Consider the following 27671-nt stretch of genomic DNA (forward strand, 5'->3'; position numbering starts at 1 on the left):
CTGTCAATCCTATGAGAACAGATGATTCTAACAACATTCTGACTCTGAGCAAACAATCACGGCTTTTATAAGAGAAATTCAGTTGTATATGTGTCAATAGAAGCTTTCACAGAGACCAAATAAAGCCTTGTAAAAAAAATTCAATATTTAGACATTCCTTTTCATAATTTAGGAGATAGTTTTTTTGGATACCAATAACGGGATCAAAGCATTTGTTTTAGCCCTTCAGTATTCTGCAATGACATAAATCCAACATGTTCTTGTTTAAGAGAAAAACGCTAGGTCTCATTGAAATAATACTCCTTATTCCTTTGGAGCAGTTTGAGTAGTTTTTAGCTAGAATTTTCTAATCTGAGTGACAGAAAAATCACAGCAATATTCCTATGAATGATCTGTCCTTTTCTTAAAAAAGTTGTTTCTACTTAGTGCTGGTTTCATAGTATTACACTAAGTATTCTTTATGGTTTTATTGCAGTTTTAGTTAAGAAGCTAGCACTATCAGCAGATTTAAAACTGCCCTGAATAATAACTCCCAATTTCAAATATTTATATGTAGTAGTTTGGTACTATTGAAATAACTTTCAACTATCAGTAAAGGCAAAAATATCTCTGCCTGGAGTACAGGACTGTCACTAAGAAGTTTCACAATGCTACTTGTTTTCAACATGAGAATGAAAATAATAGTTTGCAATGATGTTTGTCAATATCTGTCAATCCTATGAGAACAGATGATTCTACCAACATTCTGACTCTGAGCAAACACATTTCTTGACAGTGTGAATTTCTTCATCAGTGAATCAGATCATAAAAGGTCTTGTCTTAAAAGTAAATATTGCTTGTGAAGAGGGTACCTTTTGGAAGAACCCATGGCATTTTTGCACTGCCATACTGCCCATCAGTTCATCATTGGTCTTTGAAACATTTACAACCAAATCAGAATTTTGGGAACTCAACTCCTCCAAATAGTTTTAGTCCATCTGAAATGAAACTTTGTATACATCATCAACATGAAATGGATATACTTTTGTGGACTTTGCTTATTATTAGATAGTTTGCAATGATGTTTGTCAATATCTGTCAATCCTATGAGAACAGATGATTCTACCAACATTCTGACTCTGAGCAAACACATTTCTTGACAGTGTGAATTTCTTCATCAGTGAATCAGATCATAAAAGGTCTTGTCTTAAAAGTAAATATTGCTTGTGAAGAGGGTACCTTTTGGAAGAACCCATGGCATTTTTGCACTGCCATACTGCCCATCAGTTCATCATTGGTCTTTGAAACATTTACAACCAAATCAGAATTTTGGGAACTCAACTCCTCCAAATAGTTTTAGTCCATCTGAAATGAAACTTTGTATACATCATCAACATGAAATGGATATACTTTTGTGGACTTTGCTTATTATTAGATAGTTTGCAATGATGCCTGTCAATATCTGTCAATCCTATGAGAACAGATGATTCTTCCAATATTCTGACTCTGAGCAAACATTATCATATTTTAACACGGATCCAACAACTAGCAGTACTGATTCATGCAGTATAACTCGCCTGGCATCAAAGTGATGCAATGAAGATTCATTATTTAAGCATGTTATAAATATAGATTGACTTTAATCTTCTACAGAGAAAAGAAAGATTCCAGTGAAAAGGTGGAAAGAGTTGATCAAAAGGACAGAAGGGATAGAGATGACCGTCGGGATCGTGACAAGACGGATCGTGGGGACCGCTTACACCCTCCTGCAAAACGTATGAGAGACGAGCCGAGAGAACAGAGGGACAGATATGATAACAGGGAGAAGTATGACAATAGATATGACAATAGGGCACGTAGTGCTCCAAGAGGAAGAGAATTTGTGAGAGGTGCTAGGAGTCGAGGCAGAGGCCGTGGTATGAGAGGTGCTAGCACAGGGGAGCGGGGCTTCCCTAGCAATAGACGTGGTGCTCCTAGTGGACCTAGTGGACCTCCAAGAGGCAGTTCTAGAGAGTACAGAGGTTATGAAAACCATGCAGACAGTAGAAGGGATAATCGAAACCGTGGTAATGCACCGTCATATGCTGACACTGCTAAACCTTTCTCCATTGACAAGTGGGGTGAGGAGCCAGTGAATGAGACAGAAGTTCACAAGAGGAGGCGAGACAAAGACGAGGAAAGTGATATTTCCGTGGAAGAAGTGAGTTCAGGTAGCGAGGACTCAAATAAGGGAGATAATGATAAGCAAAAGGTAATTGGTTTCAGTATTTTGTATTTTAACTTTTGATAGTGTTAGAATACCAGTTAAACAAGTAGATTCGCTTATCAAGAGTGTCTCATCTGGCAATTGGGAAGAGGTTTAAGCGTTTCAAGTTGGGAAAATTCATAATTGCCCATTTTGGGGAAAAAGCATTTTATAATTGAGTAATGGCCTTTTTTTCTCGTCTCTTAGTCCAAAATTTGGTGGCTTCCCAACTTTAATCAGTGCATTGTTTTCCTACTTGTAAATATAATCCCAAAAACACAAGTGGAAAGTTTTTTCTGCCACAATTTGGGGAAAAAACAACTTAAAATTAAGCGCTGGTCAAATATCAGCCACTGCTACATGAAGATGCAACGGCCTGATTCCAGTTACAGTCTCATTTAACACAGGCTGCTTGTAAGCACTTCAGTCATGAAAGTTTATTTAGAACAGACAAAAGTTGGAACTTGTTGAATTGAGAGCAGAAAATTTTAGTCAGTTTTTATGATTTTAATAGGTTGATGATAAACCAGTGACTGGTCATACTTCAAAACCTCGGGACAACAGACAGTACCATCAGAGAGATCGTCGAGACAATAGACACGGGGGAGACGATGGTGACAGATACAGCAAGGGAGATCAGCGTTCACCCAGAGAGGACAAGTTTGCACAGAGAGGTGAACCATCCAGGAGAGGCCGAGGAGGTGAGTCATTGCACAGTGGGTAGGAGAATCGAGAAAGATATATAAACTCAAGCCCTTCTCCCAAACTAAACAGAACTATGTTTCATGACTGTTCTAATTTCTGGATTTTAAATAAAGAAGTAATTTGCAGTGGAACTTGCATATTATTGGAATGGTGATGCAATGATAACTACTGTTTTACTCTGAGATCATATATTTAAAGTTTAAAGTTTGATAATGATGTATCAGGAATGTTCTGATTGATCACACATTTTCTGAGATTCAATTTGCAGTTTCCATGGAATATTTGATGCCTGCAAAGGGCAGTAAATAAAATTGATAATGGAGTTTGACATTAAACGTGGGTATTGATTACAGGTAGTTCCGCTTACAGAGGAGGAAGGGGAGCAATGAGAGGTAACGATCGTCGCTATAACTCCGCCCCACCAGTACGTGGAGGTGGAGGCTTTGGTAAACCTCCTGGAAGAGAGTACCGAGGACCACCTGATGATACTAGAAATGAAAATAGGTAAGACTATTCTATGTTGATTTTTTATTAAAAATATATTTGTGTCTGGTAGTGAACATACTAGTGAGGAGAAACAGCGGTTACATTGGGAAAGCTAGAAGGTCACTAATTAAAGATCTGCTTGCACCATTACTGTCCCTCATTATTTATCAGGTCGCGCCCACTTTTTCTCTTTTCTCTTGTTAAAATTTATCTCAACTCGGAATTGGGAAAATAAATATTTTAGATACAAATGTAAAAAATTTAAGAGGTGTTGCAACATTTCCTTAAGATAAATTTATGGCAGTCCATGTAGAACCCTGCGAACAATTCTTTTACAGTTGCGAGTCTAGGTCTGGTCTTTGATCTTGTGTGGAAACTAAACAAAATTGTTGAGAACATTTGTTTTATTTCTAGGAGAGAGAGAAGAGGGGAAAGAAACTCGCCCCCACCAAGATTTTCTCGTGGTCGAGGAGAACGTGGTGGTTTTGATCGCGGTGGGAGAGGTAGAGGACGTGGCCGAGGTACCAGTGCCCCTTCATCCTCTGGTAAAGCCCCTCTGACCAAACAGAACTCTTCTGACATGGCAAATGAGGAATGGGAAACTGCTTCAGAGAGTAGTGATGTGTTAGATAGGAGAGATTCAAAAAACGATATTAAGGACGGTCGTGACAAACGTGATCCGAAAAAAAGCTTTTCTAGTCAGAGACCGCAAAATGATAGACAAAATAGACGTGTAAGCTCGTCGGATCAGCGTGGTGGGAATAGAAACTATGATCATTCAAAAAACTATCATAAAGAGAGGATACCCAACTCCTCGCTGACAAAAAATGGGTTTCCACCACAGGCAAAAAACGGGATGGGTGGGGGCAAACGACCCCCACAGACTGCCAATAATAAGAAAGATAACTCTAACCAAGTGTACAGGGTAGATGAAGTTGTGCCAGTGGACCAGAATGCTATTAATAATGCTATTAATAGCTCCCTTAATGATAAGTATGTGTTAGTTTTGTGTTAATATATATTGTAAGATTTTTCTTTCTATGTGCTTGGAAGAATGGAAAGGTTATAAAAAGTTAAAAACTTGTAGTAAAATAGTTTGAATTGCAATGAAAAAGATATGAGCTGCACCATGTGAAAACCAACATAGTGGCTTTGGGACCAGCATGGATCCAGACCAGCCTGCGCATCCGCGCAATCTGGTCAGGATCCATGCTGTTCGCTAACAGTTTCTCCAATTGCAATAGGCTTTAAAAGCGAACAGTATGGAGCCTGACCAGACTGCGCGGATGCGCAGGCTGGTCTGGATCCATGCTGGTCGCATACCCACTATGTTGGTTTTCCCATGGCACGGCTCATATTTAATGGAAGACTACAACTGCAGAATTTGTTTGAGTAGACTGTAAGGATTGCCGACATCCCTGTCTTTGGTAGAATGTTAATTATTACATAAGAAGTGACTACCAGCATAGTTTCCATACAAGTTGATAGGAGTTTGGTGGTGTTACTGATTACAGAATTTTATGATAGGAAAATTAGATTCATATGAGCCGTGCCATGAAGAATACCAACATAGTGGGTGTGCGACCAGCATGGATCCGAAGCCCTGCGCATCCGCGATCTGGTTCAGGATCCATGCTGTTCGCTAACCGTTTTCTCCCAATTCCAATAGGCTTTAAAAGCGAACAGCATGGAGCCTAAACCAGACTGCGCGGATGCGCAGGCTGGTCTGGATCCATGCTGGTCGCAAACCCACTATGTTGGTTTTCTCATGGCACGGCTCATATATTTTTTCCTAGCTTTTATGATAATGATGGTTACAAATTTCTTGTTTTAATGTTTTAAATTGAAAACCAAGAATTGTACCCGTGCTGTAATACACTGTACTATTAAATGTGAATCCAAGAAATCTTAACATATTTGCATTGCTTCAGAAGTAAGCCTTCCCGTAGAGCAGATCTCACAGATGTATCAAAACCACTGAAGATGGAGAAGGAGAAGAAAGATGCTCTTGCCAACATTGACTTGAACAATTATGCCAGTAAGTACATACAGAATGTTGAGGCCAGGAAAAAACTGTGTATATGGTTACCTGACTATTCAGTTGAGCCCTAACCTTGACTTCCTTAAATGAGTTGTAAACAAATTTGTGGTTACATTGAATTTTAGGGATAAGTTTGATCAGTATAAATCTAAATACACTATTCATGAAACTTTCAGTAGCCAGCCTTCCTGCCCTTTTGTTTTTTTTGGTCAGGTTCCTAATCATATTTTTCTTTCTGGTGTTATGAATGACTCAATGGATGTTTAGTTCTTGCACATTTTATAATGCTGTAAACTATTTATTTGTGGAAGTAAAGTTTTTTGTTTGTTTGTGGTTTGGCAAATCTGCTGTCGGGTCCTAAATAGCAAGTAAAATTTCCTAATAGTTGCTGAATTTTCACTCTTGACATTAGTTTTATACAGTTGGTATACATATGCATCAAAGATTGGCTGTTTAGGTTGTTTTGTTAACAAGAGCAACTTAATGTATCTGATGAAGCATCCGGAAATCCTGAACTTTTAAAATGCATTGATTTTGATTTTGGTTAAACTGGATGTTTTGAAATTTACCAATTTATTCTGTTCATCAGGTGTGGTTGTGATAGATGACCAGCCAGAGGTAACCATTGACGATCCTAACTTCCTGTTTGAAAACAATGACGGTTTCCAGGAAGTGCAGTCTAAGAAAGCTCTGAGGGGTAAACAGAAAGCCCAGGAGGCCGAGAACAAGAAACAGGCTACTGAGGGACAGGAAAATATTCTCAAGAAAAAAGAAGTGGTGTCTAAGGTAAGAACCATTTGTATATTGTTGCTTAAAAGGGTTAAATCCCATTTGGGGCATCGTCATACACAATTATTTGTTTTTCCTATGAGCAGCTAAGGATTGACTGAAAAAAGATTTCTTTGAGATGAATTGGGTTAAATTGGTATATTAAAATCTTTTAATTCTGATTGCATAGAATTTTTAGGTTTTGTTCAAAATGGTCTTTTGAATTTGATGGGCACATGATTTTGTGAGTGTTAGTCAATGGGAGTTTGTTTGGGTGTAAGTATAGATACAACTAAGAAATGGGTGAAATTTAGTCCTTTATATATATCTTTTGGATGTTTGGTTGTTATGGCAGTATCTCGTGTTTGGACCAAGTTGGAGAATAACATCACCATAATTTTATTGAGAATTGAGTGAAATAGTTAAGGTTTTTGAATGATACACAGATTTCAGTGTACTGCAGAGACATTCTTGGATTTGTTTGCAATGATGCATGTCATAATCTGTCAATCCTATGAGAACAGATGATTCAAACTTTTATCAGACTCTGAGCAAACACACAGAAAGAATGGACAAGAAGTTTGATCTTCAAAAAATACTGAAGCATTAAACTCCCAGTATACTGTCTCTGAATATAAAAAAAAATAATGTGTCCCATAAAGAGAAAAATGTCTTTGAAAATGTTTTTTGCACACTGGGATAATTAGAAGCTAAGGGCTTAATTTTGTTTCACTGTAGTCTCTTAACATTGCCTTGATGATGAATGCTTTAAAGATCATAATTGAGCCGTGCCATGAGAAAACCAACATAGTGGCTTTGCAACCAGCATGGATCCAGACCAGCCTACGCATCCGCGCAGTCTGGTCAGGATTCATCCTGTTCGCTAACAGATTCTCAAATTGCAATAGGATCTGAAAGTGAACAACATGGATCCTGACCAGACTGCGTGGATGCGCAGGCTGGGCTGGATTCATGCTGGTCGCAAAGCCACTATGTTGGTTTTCTCATGGCACGGGCTTATTAATAAGAGTTTGCTTTCCATTATAAATGGCAACATGGTATTGCTAAGAAATAGAATTCTGTATTGGCCCAAATATTGTTTGTAAAGCTTGTAGTGTTTAAACTCAAATGCTGCAGGTGGTAAATGAAATCAAATATTGCAGGTTTTATATTAACTCGAAACATTGCAGGTGGTAGTAAAACCAAAAGGAGTGCACACTGCCACGGACAAACCTCGTCAGAGCTACAAACTTTCCAAGTTACCTCCGAGGTTTGCCAAACAGAGGGAACAGCTGAGAGGGGAGAAGAGCAAGAACCCTCCCGGGTCATCAGGACTTGATGAAGGGATGCAGGTGTCCACATTCATGCCAAAAATAGAAAACTGGGATAACGAGTTGGCAAACAATATTCCACCATTGATGTCACAAGTTATTAACACTGAAGTGAAACAGCAGGAAATTGATCTCTCTAAAAGTAAGGAAAGCTCAAGTTGATCTATGTTAAATGTTGACTTCTTGTAGCATCTGAGTAATTCAGTACTACAGTCAAAATCAAGTCCAACAGAAGCATGTTAGTATTCAAGCAACATTTATTAACAGAAGTTTCTAAGTTATATCCATGATAAACATGTTGGTACTCAAGCAGTATTTATTGACTGGATTTCTCTTGTATTCAAAATAAATAGAACTGAAAAAAAAAGAAAGTTTTTGTTTATAGGTAATCTTTTGAAATTTGTAGAAGTATTGAAAAGTTCTGTAAATTGTAATCATCAAGCACTTGTCTACAATTTCTGGTCTTGATATTTTAGACATGGGGATAGGAGGTTACTCACCAGTGGTTGGTCAGACAAACCTGCAGAACCTCACCCAGATGGCCCAACAACAGTCGCAGGTGGCACAGTCCCAGGCGTCCCTTACACCAGCTCCTGTACCCAGTGTCAATGCCTGGAATAAACCCATCAATTTTGCTGCTGTTACTGGCATGCCGGTACAAGTACAGGTATGTACAAACTTCTGTATGGTTGAAAAGTTACTTTACCTTGAAAATATACTATGTTGCGAATGCCAATAGGTTTTAGATATTTATGTCTCCCACCACACAGTGGTGTGGGAGACATATTGATTTACTCCAGTCTGTCTGTCTGTCTGTCCGTGTGTGTGTGTGTCACAAAGCTTGTCCGCACTCTAAGTCGAACATTTCTCATCCGATTTTCCCCAAACTTGAACAAAATGTGTTTGACCAAAAGACCTCGGCCAATTTCCCGATAACTAGCCAAATGGGTCCAGGCGTCTTGGGTTATGGCCCTTGAATTACCAAAAATTTGGTCTTTTTACTCTTGTCCGCACTCTAATTTGAATATTTCTCATCCAATCTTCACCAAACTTAAACAAAAGGGTTTTAAACCATGAGCCCTCGGCCAAGTCGATAACTAGCCAAATCGGTCCAGGCATTTTGGAGTTATGGCCCTTGAATTATCGAAAAATTGGCCTTTTTACTCATGTCCGCACTCTTAATCAACATTTCTCTCGATTTCTTCACCAACTTGAACAAATGTGTTTGACCTTGAGACCTCGGCCAAGTTCGATAACTAGCCAAATCGGTCTAGGCATTTTGGAGTTACGGCCCTTGGATTATTGAAAAATCGGCCTTTTTACTCTTGCCCGCACTCTTAACCCCGAACATTTCTCATCCGAAACTTCACCAAACTTTAACAAATGTGTTTGACCATGAGACCTCGGCCAAGTTGGGAAAACTAGCCAAATCGGTCCAGGCATTTTAAGTTAGGGGGCTTGAATTACCGAAAAAATCCGTCTGTTTACTCTTGTCCGCTCTCTAAGTCGAACATTTCTCATCTGATCTTCACCAAACTTGAACAAAATGTGTTTGACCATGAGACCGCGACCAAGTTCGATAACTAGCCAAATCGGTCCAGGCATTTTAGAGTTACGGCCCTTGAATTACGGAGAAAAGCCGTCTGTTTACTCTTGTCCGCTCTCTAAGTCGAACATTTCTCATCCGATCTTCACCAAACTTACACAAAATATGTTTGGCCATAAGACCTTACCCAAGTTCTATAACTAGCCAAATCCGCCCAAGCACTTTTCATTTATGGCCCTTGAATTACTGATTGGATCCACTCATCCAGACCATCTTATTGGATCGACTCGTCTAAAACATCTAGAGAAACTAACATTTTTCTTCATCTAAGGGGCAGTTGTGGGAGACATGCGCTTTTCTCAAAAGCATCTCTAGTTTATTTTCTTAAGACTTCAGCAATATTTATGAACTTGCGTTAACTTTGCAATGATGGAAACACTTATCTGTCAATCCTATGAAATATATCAATGATTACAGTTACTGTTGACTCTGAGCAATCATTTTGTAAAGCCTTGGACTTCTAAGTTTTGAGATCAACCTATTGGACTAGTATTAGCCAGTTTTTAAGTCTTCAGACTTAGGAATGGGAAATATTCAAGTTTTTGTAACGTTATTTATAGAATGTCTTTACTGACAAAATTTTGGTGACTTGGTCTGTAGCTACAGAATTACTATTCATACAAAGTTTCATTTTTCTCTATGCTAAATTTACAAGAACAGAGCCCTGTAGTATGTTCAAAGTACCTTTTGCATATCATGAATTTGTGCAGCACCTGTTTCAACAAACAAGCTAGGAGTCTTTAAGAAGTACAGTTATTGTTGTTACAGGTTGGCCAGGAGCCAAAGTTTGACAAAGGGGACCAGCATGATAGTGGTATAGATGTGAGTGATCATCCAAATAGTGGAGGTTCTTCAACACGCAGCTCTCCTAGCACAGAAAATAAAATAGCTGTACCAAAGCTGGAAAAGGTAGTTATTATTATGTCTTACACCACATAGTGGTGTGGGAGACATATTGATTTACTCCAGTCTGTGTGTGTGTGTGTGTGTCTGTCACAAAGCTTGTCCGCACTCTAAGTCGAACATTTCTCATCCGATTTTCACCAAACTTGAACAAAATGTGTTTGACCATAAGACCTCGGCCAAGTTCGATAACTAGCCAAATCGGTCCAGGCGTCTTGGAGTTAGGGCCCCTTTGAAATTACCAAAAATCGGTCTTTTTACTCTTGTCCACACTCTAATCGAATATTTCTCATCCAATCTTCACCAAACTTAAAAAAAAATGTGTTTGACCATGAGACCTCGGCCAAGTTCGATAACTACCAATCGGTCCAGGCATTTTGGAGTTACGGCCCTTGAATTATCGAAAAATTGGCCTTTTACTCTGCCCGCACTCTTTATCAAACATTTCTCATCAGTTCTTCACCAAACTTTGAACAAAAATGTGTTTGACCATGAGACCTCGGCCAATTTCGATAATAGCCAAATCGTCCAGGCATTTTGTAGTACGGCCCTGAATTACCGAAAAAATCTGTCTGTTGACTCTTGTCCGCTCTCTAAGTCGAAAATTTCTCATCCGATCTTCATTAAACTTGAACAAAATATTTTGGCCATAAGACCTTCCCCAAAGTTCGATAACTAGCCAAATCCGCCCAGGCACTTTTGATTTTGGCCCTTGAATTACTGATTGGATCCACTCATCCAGCATCTAATTGGATCCACTCGTCTAAAACATCTAGAGAAACTAACATTTTTCATAGGGGCAGTTGTGGGAAACATGCGCTTTTCTCAAAAGCATCTCTAGTATTATAAATTAACTTTACATATTAATTACTCATTTATGAATATTTTTCAAAACTGACTCATTGTTTGGTATGAAATATACTAAAACTTAAATTTCGCTATTAACTACAGATAAATGAGAAGACAGCATGTGTGGATGTAAAGTCTGAAATGCAGAAATCTCAATATGAGACCAGTCCTAAACCTCAGAGACAGCAAAAGGTATTCTTTTTATTTTATATTGACCTAATGGTATACAAAAGATAACAGATATGTACGGTCATTGCCTTGTTTTTGATATAAACAGGTGTCAATATGATCACATGTTAGATGCGGCTTTTATAGAAAAATCAGTGATTGGTAATATATGAAGCTCCATCAAATTTCAAAAAAAAATTGTCAGTTAACACTAATAATGAGAGAATATTGATATGTTGTTACCGTCAAACATAAATTGTCTACCACTTCCAGAACTGTTGTGTTATGTTTTTGCTTTTAACTGAAATACAAAATTTAATTGAACAGCTTTAAAGCAATGTATTGTTTGTACATTATTTGTCTTCCATCTCTTTATGCACATTGAAGTACGAATTTTCAGTAGCACGTGCTTGGAATTTCATATGTATTTTCAGCCAATCCGTAGTGAGAAAGTGAGTGTGAAAGACACAATGAATAAAGTGGATAAGGCGGTCAAGAAACCTGAATCTAAAATCAGACCCAGTAACTCAATGGAGAAACCCCAAGCTATTCAGTTGCCACCTAGTTTCAAGGATTCCATATTTGGGAAGGTATGTAGATCATTTTTAGCTCATCTGATTTTTTGAAAAAAAATGATGAGTTATTGTCATCACTTCAGCGGTTGTCGGCGTCGGCGTCGGCGTCGGTGTCGGCGTCGGCGTCTGCGTCGGCGTTGCCTGGTTAAGTTTTATGTTTAGGTCAGCTTTTTTCCTAAACTATCAAAGCTATTGCTTTGAAACTTGGAATACTTGTTCACCATCATAAGCTGACCCTGTATAGCAAGAAACATAACTCCATCTTGCTTTTGCAAGATTTTATAGCCCTTTTTGTACTTAAAAAATATCAGATTTTTTGGGTTAAGTTTTAGTTTAGGTCAACTTTTCTCCTAAACTATCAAAGCTATTGCTTTGAAACTTGGAATACTTGTTTCACCATCATAAGCACCCTGTACGTCAAGAATCATAACTCCATCTTGTTTTTTTGCAAGATTTATTGCCCCTTTTGGACTTAAAAATCAGTTTTCTTGGTTAAGTTTTATGTTTAGGTCAGCTTTTAATCCTAAACTATCAAAGCTATTCTTTAAAACTTGCAACACTTGTTTCCCCATCATAATTGCCCCTGGTATAGCAAGAAACAAAACTCCGTCCTGCTTTTTGCAAGATTTAGGGCCCCCTTTTTGACTTAGAAAAAAATCAGATTCTTGGTTAAGTTTATGTTAGGTCAACTTTTTCTCTTAAACTATCAAAGCTATTGCTTTGAAACTTGCAACACTTGTTCACCATCATAAGCTGACCCTGTACAGCAAGCAACATAACTCCATCCTGCTTTTGCAATAATTTTGCCCCTTTGGACTTAGAAAATCATTTTCTTGGTTGAGTATTATGTTTAAGTCAACTTTTCTTTATAAACTATTAAGCTATTGCTTTAAAACTTGCAACAGTTTTTCACCATCATAAGTGGACACTGTACATCAAGAAACATAACTCTATCCTGCTTTTTGCAAGAATGATGGCCCTTTTTAGACTTAGAAAATCATGGGTAGGACAATATTTCTATTACACAAAAAAAATCAGATGAGCGTCAGCACCCGCAAGGCGGTGCTCTTGTTTGGTGTTAGAAGTGTCTCACGTTTTTTGTCAGAAAATTGGAAACTTCTGTGCATTGACTATTGGTTATGTGGTATTCTAATAAGCATGTCTGCTTCATTTTGGAGACCTCAGGCTTGAACTGCTACAAGGACACAGTCTGTCAAGAAAATGTCAGTATTGGGTCCTAGATAAACCAGTCTCTGATTGGTCAATTTAAAATATGTACAGGAGTACAACAAATGAGATGATGGAGTTTTGAGACTGGTTCCCATACTCTCCTTTGTGGTGAAAGCTTCAGGCTTGCTTGAACCCGTCTCGAGTCCGCTTCATGTAAAAACCAGTCCTGGTGTCATTTAAGATGTGACTTAAAAGGCAGATATGGACGATGAGACTATACCAGTATTCCCACACAAGCTAAAAGATGTAAAATGAATTTTTTTCTACCATTCATTTGGCTCCAAAGAATTAATGCACCAGGAAGTTATTCACAATCCTTTTGAGCTTTAATTAGGGAAGTTTAATCCTGATTGAACTGAAACAGGAAATGAAACAATATATCTCCTTACTCCTACAACATTTCCGTTTTTGCATTTTCCTAATATTTAATATCACGGTATTTTAGATCCTGGAACGTTAGTAATATATCAGTGCTGGGTTAAGAGCTCAGTCGACTGTTCATAATTTCTGCATATTTTTTTGCCCTATTGATATTGCGATTTTAACATGAAATGTATTTATACATACAGGGAGATGATTCTAGTGAGATTAAGCTAGACTTTACATTTGACGCAGAGTTGGCAAAGTTTGCTGAAGAGAAGTCAGAAATACAGGGCGACGACATGCACGAGGATCCTTCTCCGGTTGCCATGACACTGGGAACTACGAGCAACCAGAATAGCGTTAATAATGCTCCAACATCACCAGCAGCACAGGATCTTAACATGAAGATAGCCTCAGTCAAGACTGTTTGGGATACACCTGCAGTACCAAATGTTAGCAATGTTTTTGAACAAAAGTAAGTCTTTCGCTTTTGTTTTGGGGTTGGTTTTTATTAAAGCTCATCGATTTTTGAAAAAAATGATGAGTTATTGTCATCACTTGAGCGTTGTCCGGCGTCGCGTTGCCTGTTAAGTTATAGTTAGGCAGCTTTTCTCCTAAACTATCAAACCATTGCTTTAAACTTGAATACCTTGTTCCATCAAAGCTACCCTGTATAGCAAGAAAACATAACTCCATCATGCTTTTTGCAAGATTTATGGCCCTTTTGTAACTTAGAAAATATCAGATTTTTTGGGTTAAAGTTTTATGTTTAGGTCAACTTTTCTCCTAAACTATCAAAGCTTTTGCTTTAAAACTTGGGAATACTTGTTCACCCATCATAAGCAAACCCTGTACATCAAGAAACATAACTCCATCTTGCTTTTTGCAAGATTTATTGCCCCTTTTGGACTTAGAAAATCAGTTTTCTTGGTTAAGTTTTATGTTTAGGTCAGCTTTTATCCTAAACAATCAAAGCTATTGCTTTAAAACTTGCAACACTTGTTCACCATCATAAGTTGACCCTGTATAGCAAGAAACATAACTCTGTCCTGCTTTTTGCAAGATTTATGGCCCCTTTTGGACTTAGAAAATATCAGATTTCTTGGTTAAGTTTTATGTTTAGGTCAAGTTTTTCTCTTAAACTATCAAAGCTATTGCTTTGAAACTTGCAACACTTGTTCACCATCATAAGTGACCCTGTACGCAAGCAACATAACTCCATCCTGCTTTTTGCAATAATTATTGCCCCTTTTGGACTTAGAAAATCATTTTCTTGGTTGAGTATTATGTTTAAGTCAACTTATCTCATAAACTATCAAAGCTATTGCTTTAAAACTTGCAACAGTTTTTCACCATCATAAGTGGACACTGTACAACAAGAAACATAACTCTATCCTGCTTTTTGCAAGAATGATGGCCCTTTTTAGACTTAGAAAATCATGTGTAGGACAATATTTCTATTACACAAAAAAAATCAGATGAGCGTCAGCAGCCGCAAGGCGGTGCTCTTGTTTCACTGTAAGAATAAAAGCAGTAATGTTTTTAAAAGAAACAGGTTAGCGTAAAATTATATTTCTGATCGAAAATAAGACTTGGTTCACCAGTAAGACAAGATTTCATTCACCAGGAAGATAAAGATTATTAACAGCATTTAGAAGAAAGAAATTGTAAGAAATCTAGGAACGCTGTCAAATTGTTGTACTTTCAAATGAGATAGGGTTAGGATGGAAATTGTCCTCTATGATTTTATGGAATGGTCACCTGTTGTTGTTCCTGTTTCAGTATGTCAAGTGGTGTAATGGGGACGTCGGCAGGTGTAAGTGTATCCGAGACTTTCCCCACCTTCAGTCCAGCTGATGTTGACATGACTATGGACAATCATTCAATAGATCTTGGTGACAACATCGGGGTAGGCAGCATGGATGAGAATAATAGTAACATTAGCGGTCCTACAACCAATATCTCCCCACGAGGTCAGGATAACATGGGCTTTGGTGGAGAACCCGATATTACCACAAGAACATCTTTCTCGGTTGATGTACCACCTTTCAAGTCACAGTTGCCCAGCGTGAACACTTTTTCACAATCAGATATGGGCAAAGTGTTCAATAACTCCGACAATCAGGGCTATAGTAATACTCCCAGGGATATGGACGGATTTTCTGTGGGTTCAGACATGGGTCCAAATTATGGTCAGGCATTTTCAAGTGCAGACTCGGCACACTCGTACTCGCAGGGGTTCTCATCTGGCTCCGGTTCGGTACAGACATACTCTCAGCCTTTCCCGGCAAGTTCCGAGACATACTCCGTTAACAATGAAGTGGGCAGCTTTGCTCAGACAAACCTCACCAACATGATGGAATTGAAGACTTCAGCCGCCGAGAAAAGTAATATTTGTACTGTAAGTATAGTATTAGATCCTTTTTAACAAAGCAGAAAACTAAATAAATTAATACATAATCTAATGCAAAAAAATGAACTGCAGAATAGTACAAGAGTGTGTTAGAAAAACCAGGAAAGTGTTATAATTATTTCTTACCGTCCTATTTGGCTGAAATTTGAAAATACTGTAGATAAGATGATACCGACTGGATGCATAAATCACAGTTTTCAGGACATGTGCATCAACCGATTACCACACTGTTTTATGTCTTGTTTCTGTATCCAGAGGCTAAAAGTATTGAATATTTATATATAAAAAAAAGCAACAATTATAGCAAGACAGTCGAATATTTAAGACATTTTGTTAAAAGAGCATAGACACCGATTAGTGGCATTGTTACCTTCAGCATTTATAATCTCTAGTTCGCTGTGTGGTTAAGATATTTGAAGCTCCTAATTTGAATATGTTGTCACCAGGTGAAACCCCAGCAGTTGCAGTATCCCAGTTCCTCCAGTAGCAGTGGGAACCAGGCTGGTGTGGTAACAAGTGTAAATGGAACCACTGACCCCAGTCCTCCAGTCCTCATACAGAATCAACAGCAACATCCATTCCAACCCTTCCAGCTTGGATCACAGCTCATAACTCCACAGGAACCTAGGGTTAGTTATGTTGAATACTTAACAGATTCGTTTTAAAGAAGTTTTGTCCTTTAAGAGTTCTGCTACAAGTAACGTAAAAATGTTTAAAATTCCCTTGCTGATCTCCGTTATGATGTGTCGCTTACAGATGACTTCATGATTTTGTTTTCTAGAATACATAAGTACTTTTCCATAACTTAAAACCATTTAGATTTTTCGGACTGTGTTGGTGTCAGATTCTTTCGTCATTGTTTAAGACCGAGTTAAATTTTCCATTCCAGTTGAGTCATTCAAGCTTCAGTTTCAACCTGTCACAGTTGCAACAGCCTCAGCTTGGACAGCAGCCATTCACTCAGCAGAATTTGTTCATGCCCACAACACCTACACAACCAGACCCCTACCAACAGTCGCAGGTTGCCTCGTTCCAGAGAAATCCTCCCCAGCCGTATGGACAGACACCATCGCAACAGAATACGATAATGGTGTCAGCGGCCACATCATCACAGATGTCCTCGGCCATTAAACCACCTTCTCAGACTGGATTTGGTAAGTGGAAATCTTACGTCAAACGTGATTATTCTTTGAATTCTATATGTATATATATATATGACAGATAGGAAGCTTTGAACTTAAGGGTCAGAATGAATTTGTACATAATGTGGTTGTCTTTTTGTTTTGTTTTTGGCAAGGAACATAAATTGCTCATCTCAACTAAACTCCTCCGCTTAACTGCTAAAATTTGGCCATGAAAGATTTCCTGACATAGCATTGCATAGTGTTATTTTGCTATCATGTCTTGTTTGATGTTAGGAGTTAGATTCTTCCAACAGAACAGACTGAAATTTGTTATGACATACTTACTGTAACACACAACTTCTTCAACTTTCTCCTTTGTTATTTTGTACTGAAGGTAGTATACTTCTTCATTTTAGGAACTCCGCTTCCCAGTAAGAACCTCGGACCCAGTAACATTGCCTTTGGTCAGTCTGGATTGAACAATTCTACCTTGCAACCATCTCAAGTCTCCTTCATACAGTTTGATCCGAGCAGTCAGTTGTTTGGAACCAGCCAAATCCTTGGCACATCACAGACCCAGAATGTGAACAACTCTCAGATACTGGGCTCGATGGTTCAACAAAGGTATGTGTATAGTATTTCTTGCTTGAGTTGATTCGAGTTGACGTTAGAATTCGAACATTGCAGATCCAAGTCACACTACAGCCAGTTTGTTCCACTGTAAGCAAGCCATCCAGCTGGAGTACAGAATGTTCAGGGTTTTGTCTGGTTGCCTGCCTAAAAAAATAGTGCCTACTTGATCACTGTCGTTCTGCATTGTGGCCTTGTTTATGAAATGGAACCCATTTAGAAAAGTCTGCCAACATTAGATTTTTAGCTCATCTGATTTTTTGAAAAAAAATGATGAGTTATTGTCATCACTTGAGCGGTTGTCGGCGTCGGCGTCGGCGTCGGCGTCGGCGTCTGCGTCGGCGTTGCCTGGTTAAGTTTTATGTTTAGGTCAGCTTTTCTCCTAAACTATCAAAGCTATTGCTTTGAAACTTGGAATACTTGTTCACCATCATAAGCTGACCCTGTATAGGAAGAAACATAACTCCATCTTGTTTTTTGCAAGATTTATGGCCCCTTTTGTACTTAGAAAATATAGATTTTTTGGTTAAGTTTTATGTTTAGGTCAACTTTTCTCCTAAACTATCAAAGCATTGCTTTGAAACTTGGAATACTTTTCACCATCATAAGCAGACCCTGTACATCAAGAAACATAACTCCATCTTGCTTTTTGCAAGAATTATTGCCCCTTTTGGACTTAGAAAATCAGTTTTCTTGGTTAAGTTTTATGTTTAGGTCAGCTTTTATCCTAAACTGTCAAAGCTATTGCTTTAAAACTTGCAACACTTGTTCACCATCATAAGTTGACCCTGTACAGCAAGAAACATGACTCCATCCTGATTTTTGCAAGATTTATGGCCCCTTTTGGACTTAGAAAATATCAGATTTCTTGGTTAAGTTTTATGTTTAGGTCAACTTTTTCTCTTAAACTATCAAAGCTATTGCTTGAAACTTGCAACACTTGTTCACATCATAAGCTGACCCTGTACAGCAAGCAACATAACTCCATCCTGCTTTTTGCAATAATTATTCCCCTTTTTTGGGGACTTAGAAAATCATTTTTTTTGGTTGAGAAATTATGTTTAAGTCAACTTTTCTCATAAACTATCAAAGCTATTGCTTTAAAACTTGCAACAGTTTTTCACATCATAAGTGGACACTGAACATCAAGAAACATAACTCTATCCTGCTTTTTGCAAGAATGATGGCCCTTTTTAGACTTAGAAAATCATGGGTAGGACAATATTTCTATTACACAAAAAAAAAATCAGATGAGCGTCAGCACCCGCAAGGCGGTGCTCTTGTTAACGACATACAACTCCTGTAAGTTCCTGTGTAATTAACCTTTAGTCTGTTGGCGGCAATTGATTCTGCCTTTGCGTCCATTGCAGACAAAGATCAGCCTGCACATCCGTGTAGTCTGATCATGGTCTGCACTGCTGGCTATTAAGTCAGTAAATTTTCAGTGAACGCCACTCCGAATAATGATATTACCCAGATTGAATGATGGACCAGTCCATTTTAGTAATTTAGCAGGGTAAAGGTTAAATATTTCAAATAGCTATCATCTATAAAATGTACAAAAAAATAATTTGTTGCAGAAGTTTGAACCACAAACAACCCCTTAACATTAACATAAAAAAGTTTTAAGTCTTAACTTTATTTTCAGGCCAGCTGGGCTTCAGATTCAAACCCCATCATCATTCTACCAGCAGGCACAGCAAACTCCGATACAGCCACCTGCTCCCTTGCAGCAGACTGGGTTCTTCCCTACACAGCAACCAAACAGCAGTCTGCAGGTGAGAGGACAAAACGTTAGTTGAGAACAATTTATCACTTTACAAATAATCATTTGGATTAAAGTGTAAATTACAGATTCATAAGATAGCAGTTGCTATCATTTTGCTGTTTGAGTTCAATCTTGTAAAGAAGGCTTCAAGCCAGTTCGTGGTCCTATGATGCTGCCTTCCCTGTTGAGATAGTACCACTGTTTGGAAAAAGCCCTCCAACCGCCTCGGTAGCCTAGTGGTAGAGCGTCCGCTTCAAGTGCGGGAGGTTGTGGGTTCGATCTCAGCCGCGTCATACCAAAGACGTAAAAAATGGTACTAGCAGCTTCCTTGCTTGGCGCTCAGCATTAAGGGGATAGTGCTAGGACTGGTCAGCCCGGTGTCAGTATAATGTGACTGGGTGGGGTATCATGCCACGTGTCTATGGCGTGATATTCCAGTGAGGCAGCACTATAAAGTTGGGCATTGTGCTCACTGCTACAAGTAGACACCGTTGTTTATATGACTGAAAAATTGTTGAAAAAAACGTTAAACCCGAACACACACACTCCAACAGGAAAGCATCTGAATATCAGAAAGATGTGTGCTTTCAGTATGAGTTGAACTGAAGAAAGCGTAGTAAGGCCTAAAAAAAAAAATTCTTTGTTTCCGGTAACATGCTCAAAAAAATTAGGGTAGGTAGGTCGGAAAATTTTTTTTTTTTTGGAATTTTTTTTTATTAAGGGAGACTTTTCGGAAATTATTTTTTTGTCCAAAAATGATTACAAATAAGGGGGATATGCCTTTAGAGCATCAGTAAGTTGATTTCTAACATCACTGGCCATGTTTAATGCATAAAAAGTGCAGTTTTGCATTATTTTGTTAAAAAGTTGAAAAAAATATTCTCCAAGGCCATAAAAACATTTAGGGTCGGGCCAAAAATTTAGGGTAGGTCGGGATACCGGAAACAAACAATTTTTTTTTACGCCTAACCCAGTATTTCATTCATTTCGTATATTGGAAAATTTATTTCCAATCTTGTAACTTTACCAGATTCTGAAATCTAATGTTTAACCAATGGCATGCACAGCATATTCTAATAATTTTTCATTTTTGTCTAGTTTGGAAACAGTACAATCAAGCTTGGCGGGACTGACATAACGTTCCCTGCCTCCATCCTGCAGAACCTTCAGCAGTCCCAGCAGCCTCAGTCCGGGAGTCAGCAGCCTACAGGCACACCCACTGGGCCACCTCCATTTAATCCTCTCGCCTTTGGGACTCAGACCCTCAACCTGCCCATGCAGCCTTCTGCTCAACTGCCTCCAGGACCTGGGCAGCAGATGGGTATTGGACTAGGGAAGTCTGGCGGCTTCTCGTCACAGACACAGATTTCACCAGTTCCCTCATCTGTAAGTTTAACTTGAGAGAACTTTATTGATAATTCCACACCAACTTCAGTTGGTTATGGTGTTAAACATTTTCAAATGTGGGAATACTAATTCAAAAAGGTCAGATAGAAAAGACCTACAGTGAAACACTGCTCGCTGGAGGTCGCAAGGGGATGAGCAAAATGCTCGAATTATCTATGGTTTCGAGCGACGCAAACATTGACCAATATACAAAAAAAATTGAAGTTTGTTTTACTAATTGTCATCGGGACCATTTGCGGAGCAAACAGTGATGCGTAATAATAACACACTTGTGACATTTTCAAAATATCTTATTTCAAATGTTATCTGTGATGTAATAAGTAGTAACATACTTGCTTTAATCTAAGACAAACAGTAATTGATCAATAAAACTTTTCTTCAACCTTTCATCAATAATTAATCTCATTATCAGATCAAATGTACTGACAAACATTCAAGATTATTAGGGAATAGACCATGCAATTGTCACGGCGTGCGAAAATTTTAAATTTGATACGTTTGACCCAGCCATGGTAATTTCACATAGAAAATAAAAGGAAATCAGCCAGGACCACATGAATTGCTTGAGTAAGCAGTGTTTCACTATACTCCTGTACACTGTACACCTGTATATATTACAGCATGTTTGCATTGCAGTTAACATTTTACTTTTTATGTTGCCAATAAGAAACATGTATAAAATGTGTGTCATTCTCTAAATTCTGGTTATTGCTGAAAACATAAAAACATGAACATCCTGTGTGTTAACTTACCTAGATGATGAGCATATATTTGGGGTTTTTTTTGCAGTTGAAGTCACCACCAAGCAATATGACAACCACGACAGTGGCCTCTGCCCCAGTTCCAGGACAAAATGTGAACTCCAAACCATTTACCTCTCAGCTTACGAGGACTAATCCGCCTCCACCCCAGCCCCCTGTAAACCAGCAGAACACAAATATGGCTGCCCAGCAGAGATTTCCAACCATGACATTCAACAACCCAGTTCCACCAAGTACAGTAGCTCCTCCACAACAGTTTAACAACAAGTTTAACAGCTTTGCATTGCAAGGTATAGCTTTGATTGTTTAAGATAATAAATATAGAAACAGTTTTGATGAATTAATCTGGAGACCTGCTATTATCAATAATTTTGTGCTTCCTTACATTTTGCATGAGATTAATTTTGATGGTAAACATTCATATAATTAACCAGGGAGAGATGATTTGACAGATATATTTAGTGGTAACTGAGCTCTCCTTCAAGTGGGAATGATGAAACGTGTCTGCTGAACACTTTGATACAGGTGCGGAATCCTCGATAGATTACTTGAATGTTGTTGCAAAGCATGAAAGGTATTCAACCAAATTCAGCAAACTTGTAAGCCATTTGTTCTAAGTCAGAAGGTTGACTGCCAAATCATTTATGAATGAAATAAAGTTAGGGTTGAAGAGAAGCATGTAACTGATGAAATGGATATTTTTATCTTTCAGGAGCTATGCGGCCACAGATGATACTGGGCAACATGCTGCGACCTGGAGTTCCACCAGTGTCTTTTCCAAACCCTATACAACGCCCGATGGGTGGGGTACAGCCGGCTCGTCCACAGAGACCAATGCGTCCACAGAGCACACCCGTAGTGAGTGTGCCAAATACACAGTCCATCTCGGATATGAAGGCCAAACAGAGGCAAGCCTTGTTGGCACATACCCAGAGTTTCCTCAATCCTGATAACAAACCACGAGTGAAATCGAAGGTTGAGGTCTCCGCTAAAGACGAGAAAACGAGCATTTTGGCAACAGAAAGTTCATCAACAGACAGTCAGGATGGAGAGAAAAAATAGATGTTGAAAATTTGGGAAAAAAGTGTTAAATAGTTTTAGTGATTTATGTTACATTGTTTGCATGAACTTAAAAATTACTATCTAAAGAATATTTCAGAAGCAAGAAGATGCGAACTTAAAAGTAAGCTGAAAAATGAAATAAGACTTCAGACATGAATTTAAGAAAAGACTTGAAAACATTTCTTGCATAATAGTGATTTATCCAAAGAAAATAATGCATCATAACAAAGTGATAAAATACACAATTGCATTGAATTTGTGTAAAAATGCATTTAAAATGAGATTGAGGTAAAAAAATGTGAAAATAAGGATTGATAAAAGATGTTTAAAATAGTAGCAATGTACTCGAAGATGACTGCCAAATAGATCTGCTAATGGTTTTGTGCAAGGAGAGAAAGAAAGAAACAGTTCCTTGTTAAACATAGAAAAGGATTAAAAAGACAGTTGAAATGCTGATTTATCTTTTTAAATGTCAAATTAGAAGTGACACTAAGCTTCAAGATGAAGAGGAACAATGACTGTTCATTAAAGAGTGAGGAATTAGTGCAAGGTTGAGGATAGATGTGTAAAACAGGTTGACAATATTGCATACTTTGGATAATGTTTGGTATATTTATTTCACTGTATTATATTATCATAACTTCCAACTTGCATTGTCCAAAGTTTGTGTAAGATTGTTATCTTAACCAGCTTGCAAGCTGAATTATTAAACACAGTACCAGATCTAGCTATGTTTTAATTACACTATCATCATGGCATTGTATATATCAGAAAAAAAGCATTTTTTTAGGAATTTTTTGTATAGGAAGAAAGTAACTTGATCAACTTGCAAATTTGTATAAATATATGTCTGAGTAGCTTTAATGTTGTTGTGAATATGTTTGAAATATAAATATGTATGTATATTTTAAGCATTTAGTTGTATTGGATTAAAATATGTTCACACTTTCTTGTAAATATCATACATTCAGTGTCCATATACATTTGATCAGACAAGAAATAGATTATATGTCATTATTTGTTGTAAAGCATGGATTATGTTGTGTAGAAAAACTTAACTGTAAAAAGAGGGTTTTATCAGTCATTGTAAATATATCATTACCTTGTACATATTATGATGTAGAAATCAACCCATTTCTGGGTCTGGTACTGTGTTTAATATTTCATTGGTATGTCACAAAACCATAAAAAAAACATCGGACAGTAATATAGCAGTGCAGATAGTAATTGATAACTCATCTAAAAGTTAAAAGTACTTGTTGGATTTAGAACAGATAACTTAATATAGCTACACTTTATTGATTGATAAATGAATTGTGTACTTGCTCTGCAAGAGGCATATGAATTTTTGTATGGTGTATGGGGAGATGTTAAACCATGTCAGTAAAAGAACATTTTATTGGTGGTTTTGAAAGAATATACAAGGGATGGAAGGCATCCTAAAATGGAAACATGGGGATGTACAGTAGTCACTGAAGTGACCAGTATACTGTATTTATACTGGGAGATGAAAAAAATCCAGTATGGTTGTATTTGGGAGAAACAAAAGTGGAGATGTCCACAGGAAGAAATTGCATTGGATGGAAGACATCCTTAATTTTGGAGAGAGGGAGAGACCATTTTAATTTTTGAAGAAAAATTTGGTTGATGTGGGTTATATATTGGTATTGGAGGGATTTGGCTTTTTAAGAAAGATGATTGTTAGAGAAATTAAATGGTTACATAGACTTTTCTTACAAGTGGGAAACTTTGTTCTAGAAGTAGGTATAAAGGGAGCCATTTAAAGCCCATGGTTTGTAGAAGTTAATATTTAAAACACACAAGATTTTATTTGTGTGGAGCTGTTATCTAGTTGATGAGTTTTTGGGCGAGAAAACTTTGTGGTGAAGGTTGAGGTAGAAAATGGCTTTAAGCCCATTGTTCTAACTATGCCCCAGATTAGTTAAAAAGGGAGGGAAAGATGGAGAGCCCATTGGGCGGTTTTAATTTACTTGTTTTATCCATTTTATAAACAATGTGTACTTTTAAACGTCATTGCCCCTGATTGTTTAAATGTATCACATGTGTAACTGACCTTTGAACCTTGACCTTCATAATGCCCCATGATAGGTGAGGTGACAAGGTCAGTTGAGTGATTATATACTTGATATGTAGTTCTAGATATCATTTTCCTTTTTTCTGTCTTAATTTATAAATATTTTATGTGACACTTTTGGGTTGCACTGTAGTTGAGGTTCTTTATTTTCATTTTTGTACAAAAGATGGTACATTTATAGACGTGTTGGAGCCCGTTGGTTATAACTTGACATCAAGTGTTAATATGTACTTAAAGCCTTGTGGCTCTGATACCTCATCGAGTTGTTGTAACTGCTTATTTTCATGTTGCTTCTCATGTTTGGGATCAGAGATAGGAAGATGTGCAGGCAGAGTTGTACAAAATTCTGTCTCGATCCAGCGTTTTCACCATCAACTTGCAGTTATTTTATCATAACATAGCGTCAGTATTGTCAGACATGTACCTCTTGCAACATGATGACTGTAAAATGTTTACTTGGTGTTTTTACCACAAATTAACAAAAAACACAAAATCAGATGAAGTGGATCAATGGTATGTCCGTGGGTAAATGAATGACTGTTGCTGCTATGTTCTCGCTGGAAATGTTATATTTTTACATCACAGTAACACAAGTGATTATGTTCACATTTATTGCATTATATATCTAAATACACCTGGATCTGCGAATTGTTATGTTCTTTAACCTTAAATAATAGTTATGTAACAATTGAGTGACCCCTACTCTATTGACTATGTTATCAGTCAGGGGTGTAACTGCTTCAAGTTATCGTAGTTTATAACCCGTTTGAGTTATTGCTTAAACTTTCATAACTTGTTTCAGTTATCATAAAATATTACAAAGTCCTATGCCAATTCCTCATTTTAAATGAGACTAATGCAATTATTTCCTGAATCCTTGACGGTTTATTTTTCCAGCTATGTAGTAAAATTTTTATGCAAGGCTGATAAGTTTTGCGCAAAAGTTTTAAAGCTATTAAACACTTAATATTCCATTATACTTATCAGGTCATGCTCAGACTAAAAGAGAATTTGATTAACCACAGTTTGCTACTAATTTTACTTTAAGGGTCACTTCTTGAGAACAGCAAAAAGACTTTTCTTGAATAACTTACCTGAGTTAAATATATTTTATAACTAATACAGGTTATAAAATGCTTGAAAATGTAACTGAAATAGGTTACCTAACTTAAAACAGTTACTCCCCTGACTGGTTATGTTAACTTTGGACACCTGCAGAATGCATGTAGTGTGAATTTAATTAAAGAAAAATATTTGAATAGAAGTTAGAGGCCTGAATATCTGTGATACAATGAACCTTACATACATTTGTCTGAACCTTTTGGTATATAAGGTCATGATTAATTAATGAGTACTTTCATAAACAGGTCTCTGGTAAGATATTTTGCATGTATGGTGATTTTATATGTAAAATAAAGGGAAAAGTGGATTTTTTATGTTTCAGTCAAGTACTGTTTAATAAGAGAACTTAACATTAAAAAGGCATTTACAGTACAACTGTAGAATTTGAATGTGCAGGATTATTTAGAGTTGCCTGATAAATACGTCAGTGAAGTTCAGAAAAAAAAATTAAATGGGTAGTTGGAAAAATGACAATAGATAAACATTTGGTGCTGAAATTAGGTAGATAACAAATTTATAAAATAACATTACATTTCATAGCAAGTGGTAGTACATTATGTAAAACATAAGATACTGTAAAATTAAGTTCTGTTGTCACAGACAGCTGTATCTTGAATGTGTGTACTGAAGTAAACTGGTATCTGCTGAACATTTTTGTCAGTTTTAACTTGAGTGGTCAAAGGACTTTCTAGGCATTTAATATATTTATTTCCTCTTACCTGACTTGCTAGGATAGTAAAAAAAAAAAGGACAGATTTGAAGTAAACATGTTAAAATATGTGTGTGTTTTTGCATATTACGAGATGTTGATAATTTCTGACACTTCAAAACTTGTATACCTTGGTAGGAAATGTAATGAAGGTTTAGCTTACACAATATTTATACAACGTATATTGGGTAATTTCATATGCTGTAGATCTGCAAGGGTCACTTGTGTGAAAATTGTAAGAATTATTGTTTTGTGCAACATAAAAACTTGCTATCAGCATAAAACACATGTCCATCTTTTGTTTGTGTGATAGTTACTGTGGTACTAAAATGTTTTTACAATTTTTCTTCCATCATTTTCATGCTCTGGAAAATAAAGGGCTCAATGTGAAGAAATACTTTTGTTGTTATTTCATAAACTGAATCATTTTTCTGCCCATAAAATATTTGGGGGCATACTTTGAGTTGACCATGTCCGTCCGAATTTGTGTCCTTCAATCATATATCAAAAGTGTATGACCCAGAGTCTTCAAACCTCTCAGAATTTATTCAGCACATGAAGTGTGCACCAGGGTTTTATTCTTTTTTAACACGCACAGCCAAACCAGAGTTTCAGCCCTAGATTTGGCCAAAAATACGGATAAAATGGCGTAAAAGTTGTGTAGCACTTATCTCAAAAAGTATTTGACCTAGGGTCATGAAATACAGGAATATTACTCAGCATGTGAAGTTGTCCACCTGGGATTTTCAGACCAGAGTTCTGGCATTTAGGCATAGAAAATGCAGATCAATGTAATGCTCCTTAACTAAACCTACCTGCCTGGTATTACAACACCTGTTTATAAATTTGACATTTTGATGCTTGTATTATCTATGAAATAGTAAGTGATACTACATTATATTAGATCACCTCTCGCGTAATGACAAGGTGAGCTTTTGTGATCATCCGTCGTCGTCTGTCCACAATTTCGCAGAACACGATAGAGACCACATTTTGCAATCAATTTTAATCAAACTTGCACACAACTTGTATTGGCATAATAATTATCTCTATTCCTTTTGAAAACTGGCCAGATCCCATCATGGGTTACAGAGTTACGCCCCTTAAAGGGCCAAAATTTACTATTGCTTGTGAACAAGATAGAGACCACATTTTGCAGTTGATGATTAAATAACATGCACACAACTTGTATTGGCATATCTCGGTCCCTTTCGAAAACTGGTCAGATCCAATCATGGGTTCCAGAGTTATGGCCCCTTAAAGGGCCAACAATTGCTATTTTGGTTTTTGCAGCCATATAGAGACTTCATTTATGGTTTGATTTAATACAA

General features: G+C 37.3%; 1 protein-coding gene across 4 annotated transcripts in view; it reads left to right on the top strand.

Moving 5' to 3' along the window:
- Nucleotides 1–26735, top strand: part of LOC123526585 (protein PRRC2C-like) — a 45305-nt gene extending 18570 nt beyond the window's left edge. For 2 of the 4 annotated variants that reach the window (XM_053525444.1, XM_053525447.1), the window contains exons 22-41: nucleotides 1633–2230; nucleotides 2739–2925; nucleotides 3283–3433; nucleotides 3830–4408; nucleotides 5347–5453; nucleotides 6046–6242; nucleotides 7415–7697; nucleotides 8032–8222; nucleotides 9930–10070; nucleotides 11016–11105; nucleotides 11516–11671; nucleotides 13456–13724; nucleotides 15032–15650; nucleotides 16109–16291; nucleotides 16552–16816; nucleotides 17203–17410; nucleotides 19065–19209; nucleotides 20283–20570; nucleotides 21381–21642; nucleotides 22065–26735. In XM_053525444.1, the coding sequence (XP_053381419.1) occupies nucleotides 1633–2230; nucleotides 2739–2925; nucleotides 3283–3433; nucleotides 3830–4408; nucleotides 5347–5453; nucleotides 6046–6242; nucleotides 7415–7697; nucleotides 8032–8222; nucleotides 9930–10070; nucleotides 11016–11105; nucleotides 11516–11671; nucleotides 13456–13724; nucleotides 15032–15650; nucleotides 16109–16291; nucleotides 16552–16816; nucleotides 17203–17410; nucleotides 19065–19209; nucleotides 20283–20570; nucleotides 21381–21642; nucleotides 22065–22414 (5269 nt within the window). In that variant the 3' untranslated portion in view covers nucleotides 22415–26735. The remainder of the gene's footprint in view (nucleotides 1–1632; nucleotides 2231–2738; nucleotides 2926–3282; nucleotides 3434–3829; nucleotides 4409–5346; nucleotides 5454–6045; nucleotides 6243–7414; nucleotides 7698–8031; nucleotides 8223–9929; nucleotides 10071–11015; nucleotides 11106–11515; nucleotides 11672–13455; nucleotides 13725–15031; nucleotides 15651–16108; nucleotides 16292–16551; nucleotides 16817–17202; nucleotides 17411–19064; nucleotides 19210–20282; nucleotides 20571–21380; nucleotides 21643–22064) is intronic. The other 2 variants (XM_053525446.1, XM_053525445.1) reach the window with 2 other exon arrangements.
- Nucleotides 26736–27671: the final 936 nt, after the last annotated feature.

Source organism: Mercenaria mercenaria, chromosome 15, assembly GCF_021730395.1.
Source record: "Mercenaria mercenaria strain notata chromosome 15, MADL_Memer_1, whole genome shotgun sequence".
Taxonomy (NCBI): domain Eukaryota; kingdom Metazoa; phylum Mollusca; class Bivalvia; order Venerida; family Veneridae; genus Mercenaria; species Mercenaria mercenaria.